Source organism: Xenopus tropicalis, chromosome 1, assembly GCF_000004195.4.
Source record: "Xenopus tropicalis strain Nigerian chromosome 1, UCB_Xtro_10.0, whole genome shotgun sequence".
In the NCBI taxonomy this organism is placed as follows: Eukaryota; Metazoa; Chordata; class Amphibia; order Anura; family Pipidae; genus Xenopus; species Xenopus tropicalis.
Genome location: NC_030677.2, coordinates 171,390,414 through 171,410,138, shown reverse-complemented (window position 1 = coordinate 171,410,138; position 19,725 = coordinate 171,390,414). Strand labels below are relative to the sequence as shown.

General features: G+C 38.4%; 1 protein-coding gene across 5 annotated transcripts in view; it reads right to left on the bottom strand.

Moving 5' to 3' along the window:
* The window catches only part of sema6a (semaphorin 6A), a 132,889-nt gene that overhangs the window by 62,597 nt on the left and 50,567 nt on the right, over positions 1 to 19,725 (bottom strand). For all 5 annotated transcript variants that reach the window (XM_018090709.2, XM_018090712.2, XM_018090705.2 and 2 more), the window contains exons 2-7: positions 18,984 to 19,120; positions 14,731 to 14,848; positions 8,990 to 9,050; positions 7,104 to 7,166; positions 6,074 to 6,175; positions 1,693 to 1,783 (exon numbers count right to left, since the gene is read on the bottom strand). In XM_018090709.2, the coding sequence (XP_017946198.2) occupies positions 1,693 to 1,783; positions 6,074 to 6,175; positions 7,104 to 7,166; positions 8,990 to 9,050; positions 14,731 to 14,848; positions 18,984 to 19,083 (535 nt within the window). In that variant the 5' untranslated portion in view covers positions 19,084 to 19,120. The remainder of the gene's footprint in view (positions 1 to 1,692; positions 1,784 to 6,073; positions 6,176 to 7,103; positions 7,167 to 8,989; positions 9,051 to 14,730; positions 14,849 to 18,983; positions 19,121 to 19,725) is intronic.

Here is a 19,725-nt window from a genome sequence, read left to right as displayed (position 1 = left end):
ATGACGCTGCATATCCTGTTACTACGTGTGTTTTACAGTTTACCATTTTCTTATTCAGCGGTTGAATCATGTCTGCTTATTCTGCACACTTCTTATTCTAGCTATGTATAGAGAACACAAAGTAATTACTTAATGATCTAAATCCCTCGTATTACCAGCATAGAAATTCTTGTTATACAAGACATGGCTGCAATCAATATCTACAATACATTGTTTATGCAAGATTATAAGGTAAATGTAATTGGGAAGAAACAAGTAGCTCCCTTAAGCACAAACAAGGCCAGGCTTCCTTTGGATTTGTGTCTTATGGTTGATTGTTTCCAGAACAGAAGTTGAAATAGGTCTTTGTTCAACCTGGAAGAGACTGGAGTAATGTTTTGGAACTTCCATGCTAATGAAGATCTTAAGGGTGATGTCCCATGGGGAGATTAGTTGCACCCAGTTAATCTTCGCTAACGCAGGTGAATAATCTCCTCAAAATGCCTTTCCAATGTCAGTTAAGTGAACCACATATGGAAAGGAATATGTGCTACTTATTTTTTCCAAAACACCCTAAAGTAGCAGCAGCAGATTTTCTACACCTCAAGTCTAAAGGCTTTGTGGATACAGTGTTTATTTATGTTATTCATTTATTTAAATGGTGTTTTGGATGAGGACAGAAACTTGTGTTGAGTTATGGAAAATAATCTAACTTTCCATTCTCATTATTCTCAGTGGATATTTTTTTCATTTAATGCAATTTTTTTTTTGTATGTGTTTTTTAAAGGCCAGAAATAAAAAACAGCTTTATGTCCTGGCTTCCTCCAAGACTGAAATGCCTTTCACACTAGCTAGTGATAAGTCTCTACCTTACATGAGATTTATGCCTTTGGGGATTATTCCAGCGTTGGTGGTGAATTACAAACTACACATGCTCGCTGGAGAAGAAATACAACATTCTAAATCTTAGCAAATAACAGAAGTTTTCATACAGGGGTTTTATAAATGATCCCCAGTGTATAATAACAAATATAGTATTCTATGAACTACCCAGGAGCCCTGTTCAAAAGCAGGTTCCTTTTGCTAATGATAACATTTCATCCAGAAACATCTCAGTTTTATAACATTGCTGTGAAGTGTTAACTTTCTGTGGCAATCCAATACAGTACATTTCCGCCAGTTAATTTTCTTTCCATTATTACAGCCTTTCTTTCTCTTCACTGGAAAACATTAAAGTAAATGTATCATCTCCTAAATAAAGACTGCTCATGGTCTTATCTGAAAATGAACCCATTCATTTGTTCAATGTTGCATAAACACATATTGGGAAGGTGGGCTGTGGATCCTTTATATCACAAACCAACTGTGTCTATATGTGGGTGTATATTTCCCCTGTAAGCATTCTTTCGAAAACGACATTTTTAATTTCAAAAGATGTTGCGGAAATTACATTCAAGGAAAGAATAATTGAGCTGCACTCTCACTCTTGTACAGAAATAAACATTTCTATAAACAGCTTAATAAGCAAGGCTGGCTTCAGAGAGTGAGGCTTTGAAGATGCCTATAGCCCACTGGAATAACATGGGGTACAGTAAATGAAAGCTTAACAAAAGTTCAATCTTTCTCACGTGCAGAGGGGTGAGTGCCACTCTGCAAAACAAAGCACGGCTCAGTATGGGCCAGTAATAGAACATTTTTCAGTAACTGCTGTACCTGCAAACAATGCCACGTTGGCATGCTTAGCATCATATGGGCACCTTGCCATCCCACTTATTTCTTCATCAAGAAATTCAAGCGTATCCATCTGAAATAAAACAACAAAGCCATGAAATTATGAGTGCATTTGTAGTCACTCTTTAACAGCAAGTTTTATATGACCCCCTCCGATGCATAACGGATTGTATTTTGAATAATTAGTGTAGTGTAACTCCCTATCTTCCTGCTTTTAAACCATAGAAATGCCTTGGTGGTTACATGAATGGACACATAGGTACAAGTAATAATCAAATCACCCATTCTTTTGTCACACTATCCAGTGTATTATGGTAGGGAAGATTATAGATTTTATTAAGTCTTGGCTTTAACCTTGTGCTCCAAGTTCAAGCTATTCAAATAAAAAAAAAAAAAAGATGCACAATAGGAACATAACAAAACAAGATGATAATATTGCTTCCCACCCCATCGAGTTTATTATACTACATTCATAATTTCATGCTAAATTTGTAATTTCATAAAAATAAGTCTGGTACTAGCCTATTTATTAGTAAACTTTGCTTCTGGAAAAGCACAAAGTCATCTTTGCTAGGGTACTTAAACCTTCTTACCACCACTTTCCTGCTACCACAGGGAAAAGGATTATTAAAGGCTTCAGAAGATATCTTATCCGTTTATGAGATTGCTTCTGAGCTATGACAGACTATGTGGTCTGTGGTGTCTGGCTTTTTGACAAAAGTTCTCCTCAGCACACAATGATGCAATAAAAGAGCCTCTATCCAGAGGAACAAACTTGGAACACAACCAGCTAGCAGCCAAGCACTGGGTTATTTTTGTTGACATTTGCTCTGTACAATGAATGCTGCCTAGATGTTCCTCTATACCAAGAAGCAATTATCATTTAATGAATATGTGTGAGATAAAACTATAATGAGCTTGCTTTGTAGAATTGATCCTTAACTAAACTGCTTTCTTGTTATATATGAAAAATTTAATGAGCTGGATATAGATTCAGTATATTATATATATATATATATATAATGTGTATAATATGTAATAGCCCAGACATGCTTCTTGGGGTATCTATACCTTGCACTACGCAAGAGATGTGATATGTAACTACTGAGACTGTGTCCAAAAACTTTGTGGGATGTGAATGGCATCCAGAAGAAAACTGAGCAGAGCAAAAAACATATATCATCCTAGGCTTTGTGGTTAAAGTTGAATATAATCCATATAGCACAATTATGTCCCTAATATAAATCAAAAACAGCTTTAAGTAAAAAAAAAATGTTATGCATAGCAGCAATTAACTTTTCTACAGCTTTTAGCTTTCACAAAGGGGTTTGTCATTTGTTTGTGGACTGCAAACATAGGCTTGGATTTATACTGTAGTTTCAGCAGATGACATTACAGTGGGCATACTCAACATGCAAAGGCTGCACAAACTGATGGGCATCCACATTTGCATTTTATAGCCAAGTAAGAGGCTCTCTCGGCTGTTCAGCATGTCAGAGGTTGATTGAATGCCATCTGTAATGTGAGTAGAACAGACAGGGACAACACAGGTGTCCATGTAAGCTTCTGTGATCTCACATAGCTATCCCACTTGAGGTTCAAATGGCATGGGTAGCAGGTGATGAAATCAGCAGAGGCTAACAGATTGGTGTGAGGAAACATCTGTAGGAAAGAGTGAATTGGATCATTTTTATTCCCTAAATGGAGCTGCCAAATGGAAAAAAATACAATTCTTCTCAAAGACAACACTGTAGCTAGTGAGCAGGGGGTGCCTTTTTGATGCTTTTTAGAGGCATTAATTCTAATACGAATGAAGCAGTGACAAGGGGAGTAAGAACAGTCTCCGCTTGGCACAGGGATGAGAAAGCCAGCTGCAATCTCTACAGAGAGAGGGACAGAGAGAGGATTTTCTAACATTGAGTTGGCAATGAGCGCACACAGACCAAGAATTTGGAAAAAAGAGAACCTGATAAAGACACTATTTTCCCCATGGCAATTTGTTTTCAGATTCCATTCATTTGTCATCTTGGGTCTTTTAATATCTGACTGGTCAATTTTATTGCTGTAAAGCAATAAGAATGAGACTTAAATGTCTGCCTAAATTGTTGGTGTAGCAACCAATGATACTAGCCTGGATCAATCAAAAACAATGTTTCCCTCTACGTTGTGAAAAACATTTTATTATACATATTTTGAGAGTGACAGCTTGTGAACCACAATGGTGTACTAGCGAACAAAGAGCCAGTTATTCTCCGCAAAAGTAATATATTATCACAGAAACAGATAGGATAAAGCACAAGGTCTGGAGGGGGACACAAGATAGACAGAAAGGCGAACATTCCAGTACTTAAACGCAGGTGTGTTTGCCTGACAGAAAACATATATTATCCACCTAAAGTTTGCTCTACAAACAGCTAATTTATCACCCGAAAAGGAGGAATTTGGTGTGAGACAATTAGATATTGTTTGTTCGGCATTAGGAAATGTAAGCAGAATTGCCCAGACCAGAGAAAAGTGAGATAGAGGTGATCATGTACAAGGCTTCATTCTGCACTTCCATTACCTGTTATTTATTCTGCATGCTCTGCATTATATCTCACTGTCCTCACTAGAAGGTGTCCTTTTACATTTTTTACTGCTTATAATGTACATATATTTCCATTCAGTTTCCATTTTAGAATCCAAATGCTTTTGGGATTTTACATTGTATAACTTCTGAAACTCAAATTTAGAGTTCTATTCTCCAGTAAAGGTGCCAATGTAACCAGGGCTATAATCATACATATAGGCATACAAATTAAAACCAAAATCACTCATGCCATTATATAAAGTAAAAAGCTCAGCACAAATTTCACAGTCCTCTATTCACTTGCATAAGATGTATATATCAAAGGGTCAAAGTACTTTTCAACCCTCGATAAATATAACCCTGAATAAGCAGTAAAGTTTCCCTCTGATAAACTGTGGATATCTCTGTCGAGTTGCCCTTTTATGATTATGTCCCACTCAGTATTGTTTCCCCTACAGTTGCATATAAGCATGATAAAAGCCAACAAAGAGTTCCATGATGATTTAAGAGCACACAGTCTCAAAAAGTACTTAAAAAACACACAAAAAATAAATTTTAGATGAAAAAAAAATCTTAGGATCGGTGCTAATTTACATTTAGATGCCTACAGATTGCATGCAAATTGATAGTATAATTTACTAAGAAAAAATATTTCCTCATAAACAGAAAAACATTTAACATATGAGGCTTGATATACCCTATGTTTCACCATGGAGTAGATCTTATTACATTTAAATATCTGAACAATACCAATAATTTTGTTTCACCTTTTAAAGCCTTGTCCAATTCTTGTTATATATTTATCCCATAACATTAATGGATTATTTTACAAAACAATGCTATGGCACAGAGACCCAAACAGAGGAAGCTGCTTAAAAGTTGAATGGGTTTGGGGCAGGGTGGAGACATGGAAAAAGTATGGAGATAGCATATTCTATCATCGTTATATGTAATGGTGATAAAGCTGTGGAAATAACTGCTTCGCTACCGACTGGCTACAACAGGAAGTACAATAACAACCTGCAGTTCTGCAGTTATCAACTAAATCCACACACAGACATTTTTTTGGCAATGACTGATGGCAGTAGACTTCTTTCTGCACTTCCTATAGCTTTAATCCTCCCAGGAAAATAGGGGCAGCAGGACACAGTGTGTTTCATAGCTGTCAATGATTATGGATGAGAGAGACCATGGTATCCCATGAATGTACAATGGATTTTTCCAATGCCCCATTGAGAATTTCACACAGAGTATTCTGAGATGGCTTCAATTCTCTCATGGAGAATAGTTACGGCCAAAACCCCTTGCAGCCATAAATGCTTTCTTCTATATAAAAATATAATAAGTTTACTAAGAAGGCAGAATGATTGTTGTTCAGTGGAATAGGGAGACCTACTAGATGTGTATTTAAAGCTAATGTGAACCAGGTACTAACACCCCAGAGATTAGTCGCCCGTGATAGATCTCTGTTGCCGTGGGCGACTAATCTCTCCTAAATGTCTTCCCACTGGCAACAAAAGGAAAGCCAGAGCGATGTGTAGGCCTTTCCACTGGCAGAAAGGTATTTAGAGGAGATCTAGCGGGGGTGACTAATCTCTGCATGGGACATTATCTGTAAACTCTGTACAATCTGCTTGCACTTATTTTGGACCAAAAAATATATAAAGCAGCAACTTTCCTCTATGTCAAGTCCAAATCTCAGCCATTACACATCCTCTGGTGTCGTTAGTTTGGTATATTATTACTTACAGAACATACGTCAGGTGTGATGTGAATACAATAACCAAAACGTACCTTATAGTACCTGCAGGAAGGATTAAAAGCATTGGTTCCACAGACAAACAATGTATCTTCATCCCTCTTTAGCAGGACCTTAATAAAATTATGGCATTCATCCTGTATGGGAAAGACAAAAAATATCATCTTATCTCATTCATTCTGCAATGCAAACACACATTTGGTATACAGTATATAAGTCTTGGAGAGGTACCTGTAAACCCATATAGAACATCTCTCTAAGCTTATCAAAAAAATGACCTTGATCTAGAAGTTGCGGGCGGTGGGGGAACAGACTATACTGTGTTCCTACCAGATTATTTCATCTGCTGATGTTCCTACTTGGTGAGTGGACCTTCAATAGCAGATGTGGAAGGAAAAGAAGCAATAGTTTTTGCTTACTTCCTCTCAGATGGCCCAAAGGAACCCAAAGGTACTATTTGACTATCAAGTCAATACCTAAACTGTTTTATGGATATGGACAGGGAAAATATACAGCACCCAATAGATGCTGGGGCTCATTTTTCATGGCAGAACGCATTGCTGACAAAACAACATCATTTTTAAGGAGTCAACCACGTTCTGCGGCAAAATTTTCCAATATTTTCCATAATTCGTGTTGCATTTGTAATTGAAATTCTATAAATGGTGCGATTGTGCCAAAAGCAACAGGCCATCTGGGCATGCCCACCCATTTAGTTTTGGCAGCAGCTACAGTCGACAGCAAGGTATATGAGGTAGTAAGAGACAGCTCACTTTATAACTAAACAAAGAAGCTACTATTTAAATCAAGCTAAATTATTCATGGCAAAATCCAGTCCAAATGTATCTTTAAACACTATCATATAGATGATCCACATTAAAACCCGATCTTTATCAGTAAACAAGCAATTGTTCTCCAATTTAGAGACATAGATGAGTTAATTGAAAAGGCAATTACTACTGAAGCAGTAAGTGGCACGATCCATAGCATATCACACACAGCTACCACAGATAACCATCAAGAAGCTAAGCCCTAGTGGCAGCAGAAGAGATGGAAACTGCCTACCTTATGCTTCCCCTTCATTCTGCAGGTGTCTACATCAGACTGTTTAGATTTCCATGTCAGTTTCTGCAAAGAGCAGGGGAAAAAAATCAATTAGAGCCCCTGAGGTTCCACCGCCTTTGATTTTTAATGTCAGAGTTGAATTGAGGAGACAAGCTGCAGGACATGTGTTATTGAATACATCTGTGCTCCTTATGATTAATTGTCATCCATATTAAGCACCATACATCATGTTTTAAATGTCTTAAATGCCCTCTACGGCATTTGTAATGCTTATTTTTTATTAGGTCTTACACTCTCTTCCCCATTACGAGACATGTACCCGTAGGCATGTTTATAAAATACAGATAAGGGCTGTGACACATGGGGAGATTAGTATGCAGCGCGCCAATTTGCTTAAGTCGCCAGAAGTTTCCACTCAAGGCAACTTCCGCAACTTCGGCAAATTGCGGCACCGCGTATGCCATCCCACCGCCGATTTACATTCTAGCTGGTGGGATGGCATTGCGGGGAGATTAGTCGCCCGCGACACGGGGATATGTCGCGGCGCAACTAATCTCCCCGCGTGTCATGGCCCTTAAGCATCAAACAGTGCCAGGTCTGGACTGGGCTTCAAAATAGGCCCTGGAATTTCAAGTACACAGAGGCCCAATCATCCCCCCACCAGCCCAATAAATATTGACCGTCTATGGCATCTTACAGCAGCCCCTCGGGCATTTGCCAGAATCCAAAAATTGCCAGTCCGGGCCTGTTTGGAGTCAAGAAAAACACAAGCATAGGAAATAATAAAATGTATTAATGATAAGAATGTGAGGTCCCTGCAGTAGCCGATATTTTACCACTGCCCTAAACAACTTACAATCTAAAATTGTGGATTATGCCGCTACAATGCACAGGAGGAGGACAACCAAACTTAATAAAGGGAATAGATACCCCAGTTTGCCAATAACGATTCACCAAAAGGCACCTAAGAGGGCAATATGTACACTAAATATGCCCACCACCTGCACTTGTGCTACTGCTGTTTTCTATATACATGACATAGGTTTTACACTATATAGGGACAGCATCTTCCCCAGCCCAGTAGCCCATGGCAGCCAATAACATATTTCCTATTATTATAAAGACAGCATTAGAGCAGAAAATGCTCATTATTGATTTCTTTCTGTGTGTTATCCTATGGGTGATTAGACCTTTGAATTTTTATTTACATTACAGTCATTATTAAAACAAGGCTTTACTGAATGTGACAAGAACTGGAAGGGTTCTTCAACAAGGAAGAACACGATCAATGTCTTAGTGCATGTTACTTAATGCATGTTAGTTTAATAAGTAATTTGTCTAAAAAAATATAAATATCTTGTTTATTGTATGTTCATTATAAATATTTCAGTGTTTCTGACATGAAGTTGGGCAAATAATTCAACAACTATAAAAAAAATATATAATGAAGACCAACTGAAAAGATGTTTAGAACTGCCAATTCTATAGCATACTAAAAGTTAACTTAATGGTGGACCACCCCTTTAATTCTATAGTTGTTGATTATAGGAGTCTTATTTTATCTTATGAATTATTGATTCCTTAATAATTAAACATGTTTACAGTCTTACAGAATTCAATATTCAGCCGGTGTGCTTAGGTGTTAAAATGCTGAAGCCCTGCAATTATACACACAGCTCTCTAAAAGCCATTTGACGGATAATCCTGCTGGGGATTCGGAAGCATTTTGTTAAGGACTGCATTTTGCACTGGATGAACCCGACATCAAAAATGAAGGCGGAATAAACTGTTGTTTTCGGCTTCCAAATCTGCTTTGTCATCATAACGGCTGACAGGCGGCAATAGGAATAGCCTGCCTTGCTCAAGCAGAAAGGAACAGGACTTACTTTGCTGAAAAAGATTTCCTCTGTGTATGACGTCTCCAAGTCGACTGTGTAGATGTGGTCCCTAACAAAAAAAAAAAAGGAATAAAAAGGAAAAATGTTTATTGTCTTGTTTCAGAAAATGAATGATGGTTCTTGCTTAGGGAGTGATGGGACATAAAACATATAAAAAACGAATGATGTGTAACAGGCAGATATACGATGGAATCAGTACAACATTGAAAATGGTCCCTGGTGATTCCATCAAGGTTATAAAAATGACGTTGCTATCATAGCACCTCAGACTCTGATTAAGCAGAGGACTTGTTAACGTGTTGCATTGCTAACTCCCTGCTTTGAAAACTTTCCTTCCCCAACCCTTCAATAAAGGGAATCGAAAGTAAGAACAAATATTCAAAGAGTTCTGCAGTTTTCTAGGCTATTCTATTACATTATTATTATTAATAATAATAATAATAATAACATGGTGATTCAACATACACAACAAATCTAAGGGGCAGGTTTATCAAAATGTGAGTTTAGAGCTTAACACTTAAAAAGTCACCCACATTCTGTTAATTTCTATGGGATTTTATGAAGCGTATTTATCAATTGGTGTATTCTAATTTTCACCCACTGATTAATGTGCTTCTAAAAATCAAATAGAAATGAATAGAATGTGGGTGACTTTTTAAGAGAAAACAGAGTAAATTGCATGAATAAATTGCCTGATTACAGCACAAAGTTTATCTAAGCCTTTTACTGTAAAAGTTATCCAGGGAAACAATGGCAATGATTGCTGTGATTGTCCTTTATGTATACAGTGCCAGCATATGCCACAGAGCTTTATAGAGATTGTGCAACATTCACTTTAGTCCCTGCTCACTTGGAGCTTACAATCTAAGGTTCCTATCACGTTTATACACACTATGGTCAGTTTTATCAGGAGCCAGTTTTGGGAGTGTAGGAGGATACCAAGGAAACCCACACAAGCATAGGGAGAACTTTCAAACACCTTGCAGAGAGTGCCCATGTTGGAATCGACCCTAGGACCCCTATACTTAATATAATATGTAATTGATTCAAACATAAGCTATAACCTGCTACTGTTTATGTTTTCCAATAATAGGTCAGGAGCATCTTCCTGTTGTAAAGAGCAAGTGTACTTAAATCCATCTGATTCCCAGATATACACATGTACACTAAGTGAAGACAATATAATGATATATCTGCATGCCCTGGATCCCTTGTGGGAAAGATCCAATCAATCAAACCCTAAATAGTAGCTCTGTTCGATCGGTGAAGCACTCTAACATTAATTTGAAAGAAGGTGACATCCAACGAATTTGCATAGGTCAAGGTTCCCTGTAGTAACAAGTACATTGCACATAATGAATAGGGCACATAGCGGCATTTCGGACTGTTAATAATAAGAATAAAGATGGTACGTGTATCTTACAGCTTGTTCCTTGCCATTTTTAACACTACAATTCCACATAGGGCAGAGGAGTGGCCCAATTAATTGCTGGACTTGCAGGTCTTTAGTCAAAACTGTAAAACAGCCAGACTGCTGCACAGAACTAGTAGAAGATATGGAGGGGAAATGTTGGCAGCAGCTTCTAGACTACCTTTTTTATCACAGTTTGATGCTCCATTAGTTTGTACAAATGTACCCAAGCTAAAAGTGAACATTGCTTGACTACATTTACCTTCCTGCTTTGCTGTGAGCTAGGCTCTCTTTACAACTGTCTGTTAATCTCCCTCTGGAGAGCAGAAGGGAGTCTCAGGTGCAGGCCTATATTTAAACACTCCGGCAGTGTGAAAAGGACACAGGGGCATATTTGTCTGGGAGGCATAGACAGGGGAAAAAAAACATTTGTTTCTAATTGTGAATGAACACTAAAATCAGCAGTGTGGATAGTAGCAGCTATTTGCAGTTGCCCTTGGTGCATTACCAGGACTCGTGCTTCTTAAAGAGGCACATATGAACAGATGTCCAAAAAATAATTTATTCCCCAGGAAGGAAAAAAACATATGGCACCAAGGCAGCATGAATAGGGAGTGGCACCAAGGCAGTATGAACAGTATACTATACATAATGCACTGCGGAATATGTTGGCGCTTTATAAGTAAATGTTAATAATAAAAATACTGCATTTCAGATATACGGTTATTACACCTAGCATGGTGACAAAAGGGATTCTATATATTTTGTAATAAAGATTTAAAAGCCTGATAGTTAGGTAGATATGACTGCAGTGAGATATATTCTTTATTGATGGGCCTCTTTGGTCTCTACACTGTGGTTTAAGCTAATGGCAAAACAAGTTAACAGCAATGTATTGCTTTTCTCATTATCTAATGTATCTATTGAAAATTTAGCAATAGCGTTCATGGAAAGTAAGAGCCACGCAGGCAACATCTGTTGGCCCATATGTAGCTCAACTGCAGCCTCAAGACAACTGCGGACTTCTCAAGAAGGCTCAATACAGTTGGCTGCTTGGCATGTTGCTACATGTTGTGGGTCAAACTGCAGGGCTGGCTAATTATTGGTAATAACCACCACCATCTTTAGGGCTCTGGTACACGAGGAGATTAGTCGCCCGCGGCAAAACTCCCTGCTCGCGGGCGACTAATCTCCCCGAGTTGCCTTCCCTCTGCCATCCCACCGGCGAACATGTAAGTCGCCGGCGGGATGGCAGACGCGGCGGCGCGATTTCGCGCAAATCGCCGAAAAAGACTCGCGAGGCTTTTTCGGCGATTTCCCGAAATCGCCCCGCCGCGTCTGCCATCCCGCCGGCGACTTACATGTTCGCCGGTGGGATGGCAGAGGGAAGGCAACTCGGGGAGATTAGTCGCCCGCGAGCAGGGAGTTTTGCCGCGGGCGACTAATCTCCCCGTGTACCAGAGCCCTTATAAGGACAAACATGAAGCAACACGCACATCTCTTAACAGACATTCTCTCACATATGTGACCCTTTACAGGGAACTGATGACATTTAAGGCGCCTCTATCAATCCAGCTGAGTTGTGTGAGAAGCCATATGCCATCGAAAAAGGAAAATATCCACTTTAAAGGTTTATTATTCATTTTTTAGAGAAAAACTATACCCACACAATAAATACTTAAACAAGAGATCATTTATATTTCAAGTGACCTATTAAAGAATCTCGACAAACTGGAATATATATATCAGTAAATATTGCCCTTTTACATCTTTTCCCTTGAGCCACCATTTAGTGATGGGCTGTGTGCTCCCTCAGAGATCAGCTGACAGGAAATAATGCAGCTCTAACTGTAACAGGAAGGAGTGTGGGAGTAAAAGGCAGAACTCTGTCCATTAATTGGCTGATGGGGCCTAGCATGTATGTGTGCCTTGGCTTGTTTGTGTGCACCATGAATCCTATGATCCCAGGAGGCGGCCCTTAATTCATAAAATGACAATTTTCTATTTAGAATTACCCAATGGCACATACTACTAACTATGAATGTGGTTTATTTTTATGAATTCCATTGGGATTAGTAGCCCCCCACTTTTCTGGTTGTGGCGCTTAATCATTGGCATGTGAGAAGCCATAACAACCCAAAAATAAAACCAAGAATTGTAAAACTGGGATCCATAGAGTTGGAAATCACAACTCACAGGACAAACTGAAGACAGAGTTGTACAACTGAAGAGATGCAGTTTGGGACACCCCAGACACAGCTTATTGGTATTTTTTTGCAAAAAAAGGGTTAATTAAACTCTTAAACAACAACTCAACCGTTTATATTCACACAGTGCCAAAATAACTGAAAACGAGTTAGGATTTCCAGCTACTATTTACTGCTTGTGGCTAAATTCTTTTGTAATTAGGTTCTGTTGTCTGCCAAATGCTGCAATATGGAGTTTTCTGGCTTTTACTAAAGAAAAGAACTTCTGTTTGCGGCCTTGGAGCTGGATGCTGCAGTTTATCATGCAGTTCCCTTTAATGGCTCAACCACAGTCAGGGTCGTTAGAAGAATAATATTGGCTTTCAGCTTAATTTGCTGTGTCCACTTTGCTCTGTTGCAGGAGTAACATAATCATAGAGAAATCCATTCTGCTAAATGCTATAAAGAAAATGGTGCCGACTGCTGTTGAGCAACATCAACTGCAGGTTTTTGGTCATCCTCTTTGTGTTTGATTAAAGATTGTAAGATAATATATGAGTAATCTGTGTAAAAATGTTGATTTAGATGTGGTGGTCGGGTTGGCGGGGGGCACTAGAGGTCCTGGTGGGCTGCAGGTACCCCAGTCTGATGCTGTTTTATAAAGACAAGGTAGCTACAATGTAACCCTTATAGTGGGACAGAACTACTGGTTTGTGGCAAAACACTAATCCTACACTGGAGTTAATTTGCCCCATAGGATTTTTCTGCCCAGACAGAAGCACAATTAGTACAATTAACATAAGCAGTACAAAAATAAACCTCTTAAAATGAATACAGCTTTTCCAAGAAATTTTTTCAAAGAATTTCCTTGAGGTAGAACTGGTCACAAAACCGTAAACCTTTAAATGCACACTATTCAGTTACCAATATCTTGGTAAAACCCTTCACCAAAGTCCCATTATGAAATGCAATTGGGAATATGACGACTAATAGTAAAACAATTGCTTCTTCAGTTCTTTTGAGTGGGTCACTGTGTTACGGAATGAAAGTAGGAAATAAAAACCACAAGCCTTTTCATGGGGAACAATAAGACTTTGTTATTCTCAAAAAAATCGAGTTCCATAAATTCTATGTTCTATGTTCTGAATTAGCTGCATTAGCACAAAGTAAACATCTCTGCTTCTCACACCTTTATTCAGCAGTACTGGATTGTGTTTCCATGACATAATTGTGAGCAGGAAGGCTATTTGAATAATGCAACTGGCTGTTCGTGACCCATGGCCACCCAAACATTGTATGTCTACAGGAACTCCACAACAGCAGCTGCTGAATGAACAGCTTGGTGGACTGCAAAGAGGATGTGAATCTTTTGACATGGGTTCACCCAGCGCAGTTGGAAAACATTCCAGCTTTGGGTCAGGTGCTTGCCTAAACATGTGAAGACTTCCTTAAGGTTAACCCTTTATTGCAGCAAAATATTTCTTCACCAACTAATGTATATAGACTAGTATAATATAAATTAAGGGAGGTTCTACAATGACAATATTTTTCCCCTATGAATAATACGGGTTGTGGCTTAATGTTACTTTGTAGAATAAGCACCCACACTGAAAAAAAATATCAATTCTAGAGAATTATAATATTCCTTGTAAAGGCAAGATTTTAATACATACATCGGACCTATGGATGTTACAAGTATGGGATCTGTTATGTGGAAACCCGTTATCCAGAAAGCTCCAAATTAAGGGAAGGCCATCTCCCATAGATTCCACTGTAATTAAATAATTCACATTTTTAAAAATAATTTCCTTCTTTTTCCCTGTAATATTAAAACAGCACCTTGTACTTGACCCTAACTAAGATATAAATAATCTTTATTGGAGGCAAAATAATCCTGTTGGGTTTATTTAATGTTTAAATGATTTAGTAGACTTAAGGTACAAAGATCCAAATTACAGAAAGAACCCCTTATGCATAAAACCCCTGGTCCCGAGCATTCTGGATAACAGATCCCATACCCATATAAAACTACCTGTTGGAAGTCAGAGTTTGTCTCTCATTGTACAGAGCTGCAGTTTATGTCGGCACTTTATAAGCAGTAAATAAATGAAACCCAGCAGGAAACTACCAACCTAGCGGCAATGTATAGAGTCCGGTTCATTATCACGATCTGCTGGATGTCCATCTTATGCCTCTGTGTGCTGTTTCTTCCTGGTTTGTGCCCCACAAATACCGGATACTGTTTTGTGTCTGGTTTTAGAAAACAGAGATAAAAGGGAAAAGAAAATTGAGAAATGAGAAACTGCACGCTAAAATATACAGCTCTATGACTAGAGGACACCATCTTTCCTGGTGTTTCTTTGAAGCCTAACAATGAATATATCACATAATTGGAAATTCAAGAAACCGAGGCCTTGAGAGAACAATACTTCCCCCAAATAGTTTTTGCTTTCAGGCAGTGTCTTTTCACACCAGGTTCCTTTTATTCATGGCAAATTTTGAAGTGGCTTAAGGGCCTCTGGGATCATCTTTCTCCAGAGCATTTTTTCTTCTGTTGCTCAAGATTTATTGTTAGAAATATGAGACTTATCAGTTGTTAGATTGCATGCAATGAACTATGCACGGATAGGAAACCTTGACATAGTCATTTTTTCCCATGGATTAGAAGTAGGGTTCTCATCCATTCACTTTTGTAAGACTTTTCATTGATCAGTTATAAATTAGATACTCCAATGTCTGACAGATGTGGAATTCAAAGAGGAAATCACTATGTAATGCAAAGCAAGCATTCTTGCATTTCACAAGGTCATTTGGTTACCAGAGGCTAGAGGTTTGCAGGAGGTCATTCATGTGATCAATTAGTTGATCTGAAAAAGAATAATATGGGAATTCCACACCATTGGGCCATTGTAACAACAAAGGCAAAAAATCCAATATCTAGCAACCAATCAGATGCTTGCTTTCCAACAGCTGATCAGTATAGGACACCTGCTAATTGGTTGCTTTGGGTTAATAGAACTGTAACAAACTTGGCACCTTTGATTACTCCTTATAATAATAAAGACTGATTTAATTGCACAATTTCCTAAAAATGTATATAAAAATATATAGATCAATGTAAATTATACCTATATTGGTTATATGTTATTATCCTTCATTTATGGAACACTGGGACAGTAATATGGTGCTTAACAGAACCTGTTCAACATTTACATCAGTGGAGCTTACAATCTTAGGGGCACATTTACTAACCCACGAATCCGAATCGGAAAAATTCCGATTGGAAAACGAACATTTTGCGACTTTTTCGTGTTTTTTGCGATTTTTTCGGCGCCTTTACGACTTTTCGGAAATTGTCGCGACTTTTTCCGTTACCAATACGATTTGCGCGAAAAAACACGAGTTTTTCGTAGCCATTACGATGCGCTCGTATCTTGTCACGACTTTTTCGGATTGAGCGCTCGTAAGCGGCGGGCGAAACTTTCAGACTTAGCATGATTTTGGAAGCCTCCCATAGGACTCAATGGCACCCTGCAGCTCCAACCTGGCCCAATAAAAGTCACCATACTGAAGCTTGAATGAATCCGAATCTTTCGTACGCGGCGCAAAGGCTACGAAAAAAGTCGCGACTTTTCGCGCAAGTAGTAACGCTACGAAAAAATCGGCAAATTTTGCTCAACATTCGGAATGGCAACGAAAAAGTCGCGTCAATTTTCCGAAAAATCGCCAAAAATACCGATCATTACAAAAAAAGCGCAATCGGACGCATTCGGCCAGTTCGTGGGTAAGTAAAGTGCCCCTCAGAGTAATGTCCCACAGGGAAATAAGTCACTACTGCTATGTCACCGAAAGGTCTTTCCACCATCAATAAAGGCAATTGCCAGTGGAAAGGCCTATGCATCACTTTGGTTTTCTGAGGTCGCGTGAAATTGCCTGCAGGAGAAAACTTGATGCGACTTTGGAAAGCCGAAACGATGCATAGGCCTTTTCACCAGCGATGAAAAGGCTTTTCGGTAGGAGAGATTTATTGCAGGTGACTAATCTCCCTGTGGGACAGTACCCTTAGGTCTCTATCACAGCCACACTATAGCTGCATATTTACCAGGAAACATTTACATTACCTGTATGTTTTTGGAGTGTAGGAGGAAACCGAAATACCAAAGTAAACCCATGCAGACACAGGGCTAAAATAAAGCACCTTAAACATGACTTTATTAGCACTGTTTTCATATATCCTTATTATATGGTATTCAGAATTTTGGGATTCAGTCCTTTTTTGTTGCTCAGCTTTATGATTAATGAGCAAGAAGAAAACTTGGAATAACCTTTAATGGTTACTAAAACTGTACATTTATCAGAGCCCACAGAACATGTATGTGTGCTTCACAGGAGCTTTTTCAAGTGCATCAAAGTTCAAGAATACAACTGCACATAGCATATTCCTTCTCTGTATATTTGCAATTTTCTGTTCCAATGCAGGCAGCAAGACAGCTTCCAGCCCTGTATAAATGAAAATGCCCTGCCCTGAACTATGCCTTTACACCTTACTGGCAGATAAATGCCCAGCAGCTAATATCTAATTATAAACAGTCTGTATTTCACCTTGAAATAATCAGACAAATCAAGGTACAAGTTGCTGATGAAATGAGAAGGACAATATCAACATATTCCTTTATACTTGCTGAATATCAATATATGCCTGTTTGCTTTTAATTTCTTTGTAATTTAATAATCTTTTGTGTAAATTAGAGTTAATTACCCTCTCGTTCATTTTCAGACTTGTAATTTAATTTACAGTTATTATTGTTTGCAATTACAGACGCCTAGCTTCAAATATGATCGGTGGCGGCATTTCTGATCTTAAAACCAAACACACACAGAAGCCCAGCCGAGAATCGCCATTTTTGTTTCCATTCTATGAAGTATACAGATTATGCTAAATTCTTGCAAAGCATGTGGCTCGTTATTTAGTCTGTAAATAGCTATCAGCGTGTAAGATTATGGGAGGCATGCTTGTTAGTAACTTGGAATCCCTTCTGCAGGTAGATAAGACAGAAAAACTAAAGGACTGGCCATGGATTAAAGAAAGTATAGCTTTTAAGAAGGTTACTGGAAGAGATTAGCACCAGATATGCCCGGAGATTATCCCTTGCTCAGACAAGCACTTTATGTGCCGGCCCTTTATACGAGGCAACTAGCATAAGCCATTTCTAATTCATCAGGACCTTCAACAAAATGATTCCGCCATTAGCCCTGCATCTTTTTCCTTGTGGAGAAAATGAAGAATATAGTTCCAGTTTGTATATTGTGAGTTCAAATGAGAATCTGCACTATAGAATAAAAAGTGCTACACAAGTTAATTCTACACAATAGCTTGCTCTATTACCTAAAAAAAAAGTATATAAAAAATAAAGTATCATTTCAAAATTGATTGTTCACCCTGGCACAGCCTAGAGGGCACAAGAGAACATGGCATCGATGGACAAAAATGTCAACAATGTAATAAAATAATAAATAACCATAGCTTCCCAGAACTAAACATGATCAGTTTAAAAAATAAGCATGCCCAGGCTCCCGGGCAGTCTACATGTCCAACAGTTCACCTTTTTATGGGGGCAAATACAGTTTATTATGGAAGCACAAAATAAAATTAACTTGGGAAGGGCACATGGCATGGATGTGCTAGTATATTTCTTATATTTCTATACTTCACTCCCCAAACACTGAACTCTTCAGTTCCATGTCAGAAATTGGTATCTTCTTTAGGGGCATGGAGTGACACTATCAAATGAGTGTAAAGAGCATTTTCAGATCAGGTACAGGTATGGGATCCCTTATCCGGAAACCCGTTATCCAGAAAGCTCCGAATTATGGAAAGGCCATCTCCCATAGACTCCATTATAAGCAAATAATTCTAATTTTTTAAAAATGATTTCCTTTTTCTCTGTAATAATAAAACAGTACTTTGTACTTGATCCCAACTAAGATATAACAAATCCTTATTGGAGGCAGAACAAGCCCATTGGGTTTATTCAATATTTAAATGATTTTTAGCAGACTTAAGTTATGAAGATCCAAATTATAGAAAGATCCCTTATCCGGAAAACCCCAGGTCCCAAGCATTCTGGATAACAGGTCCCATACCTGTACAATATTTTAGGCTAGACCCTTGCCAACATGGCACTGTACCAATTACAATCACAACATTTTAGCGTGTAATGTAACATCTAGTAACAGTAGACAACCTTTTAAACCAGATAAATTAAATATAATGTTAGCTGGAAGAAAGGTGCCATTATTTAAAAAGGTTATAGAAGTCCTGATATCCCTTTAGGTGAGCATTTACATTTAAAAAATGTGAATATGTGAGACGGTCGATACTTACAGTTGCCATGCGAAATACTGATAGGCTCTGAGTCTTCTGGAAATCCTGCCCTAGCAAACTGTAGTATCGTGAAGTATAGCAGCAAACCTTCTGACCTCATAGTAGTTTAGCGCAAAGTCTTTACGTTTTACTTCACCCTAGAAAAAAGCATGAAAAGAAGTGTTAATTAACTTGCTTGAAACTAAATCCACTTGAGAAAGAGGTCGATAGCAATTTGATGAGAATGCCCAATTGTGATGGGTTGTGCCTAGAAAAAGAACTTAATGGTTAAATATCAAATTATCTACAGATGCCTTCTGAAAATCCAGCCCAAGCACAATGTGGTTCAGTGTAACTAAAGAGAAACAAAGCAGACCGAGTTGTAAGGTTGCCACCTGTCCAGTATTTTATTTAAGTGCTCTAGTATACAGGGGCCTTGCTCAGTTTTCAAAACCTTGTTAAACATTCATATCATCAAGAAACAGGGTGGCCACAGATGGGCAGATTTAAACTGCTGATTTGAGTTCTTCAGACCTATTCAGCAGCTTATCTGACTGTGTTTAATTTTACCAGGTTTCATTTTTGTGTTGGATCAAGGACCACATAGGCTTATTAATGCGGTCCTTGCTCCGATGTCTCCTAGGCCCAAATAATCAGATTAAGCCGATTTTGCCCATATTTCCCAAATGAGTGCATGGTATAGCGTATGGCCACCTTTACTTCACCCACATCCTGATATTGAGTTTGAAATAGTTGTATTGTA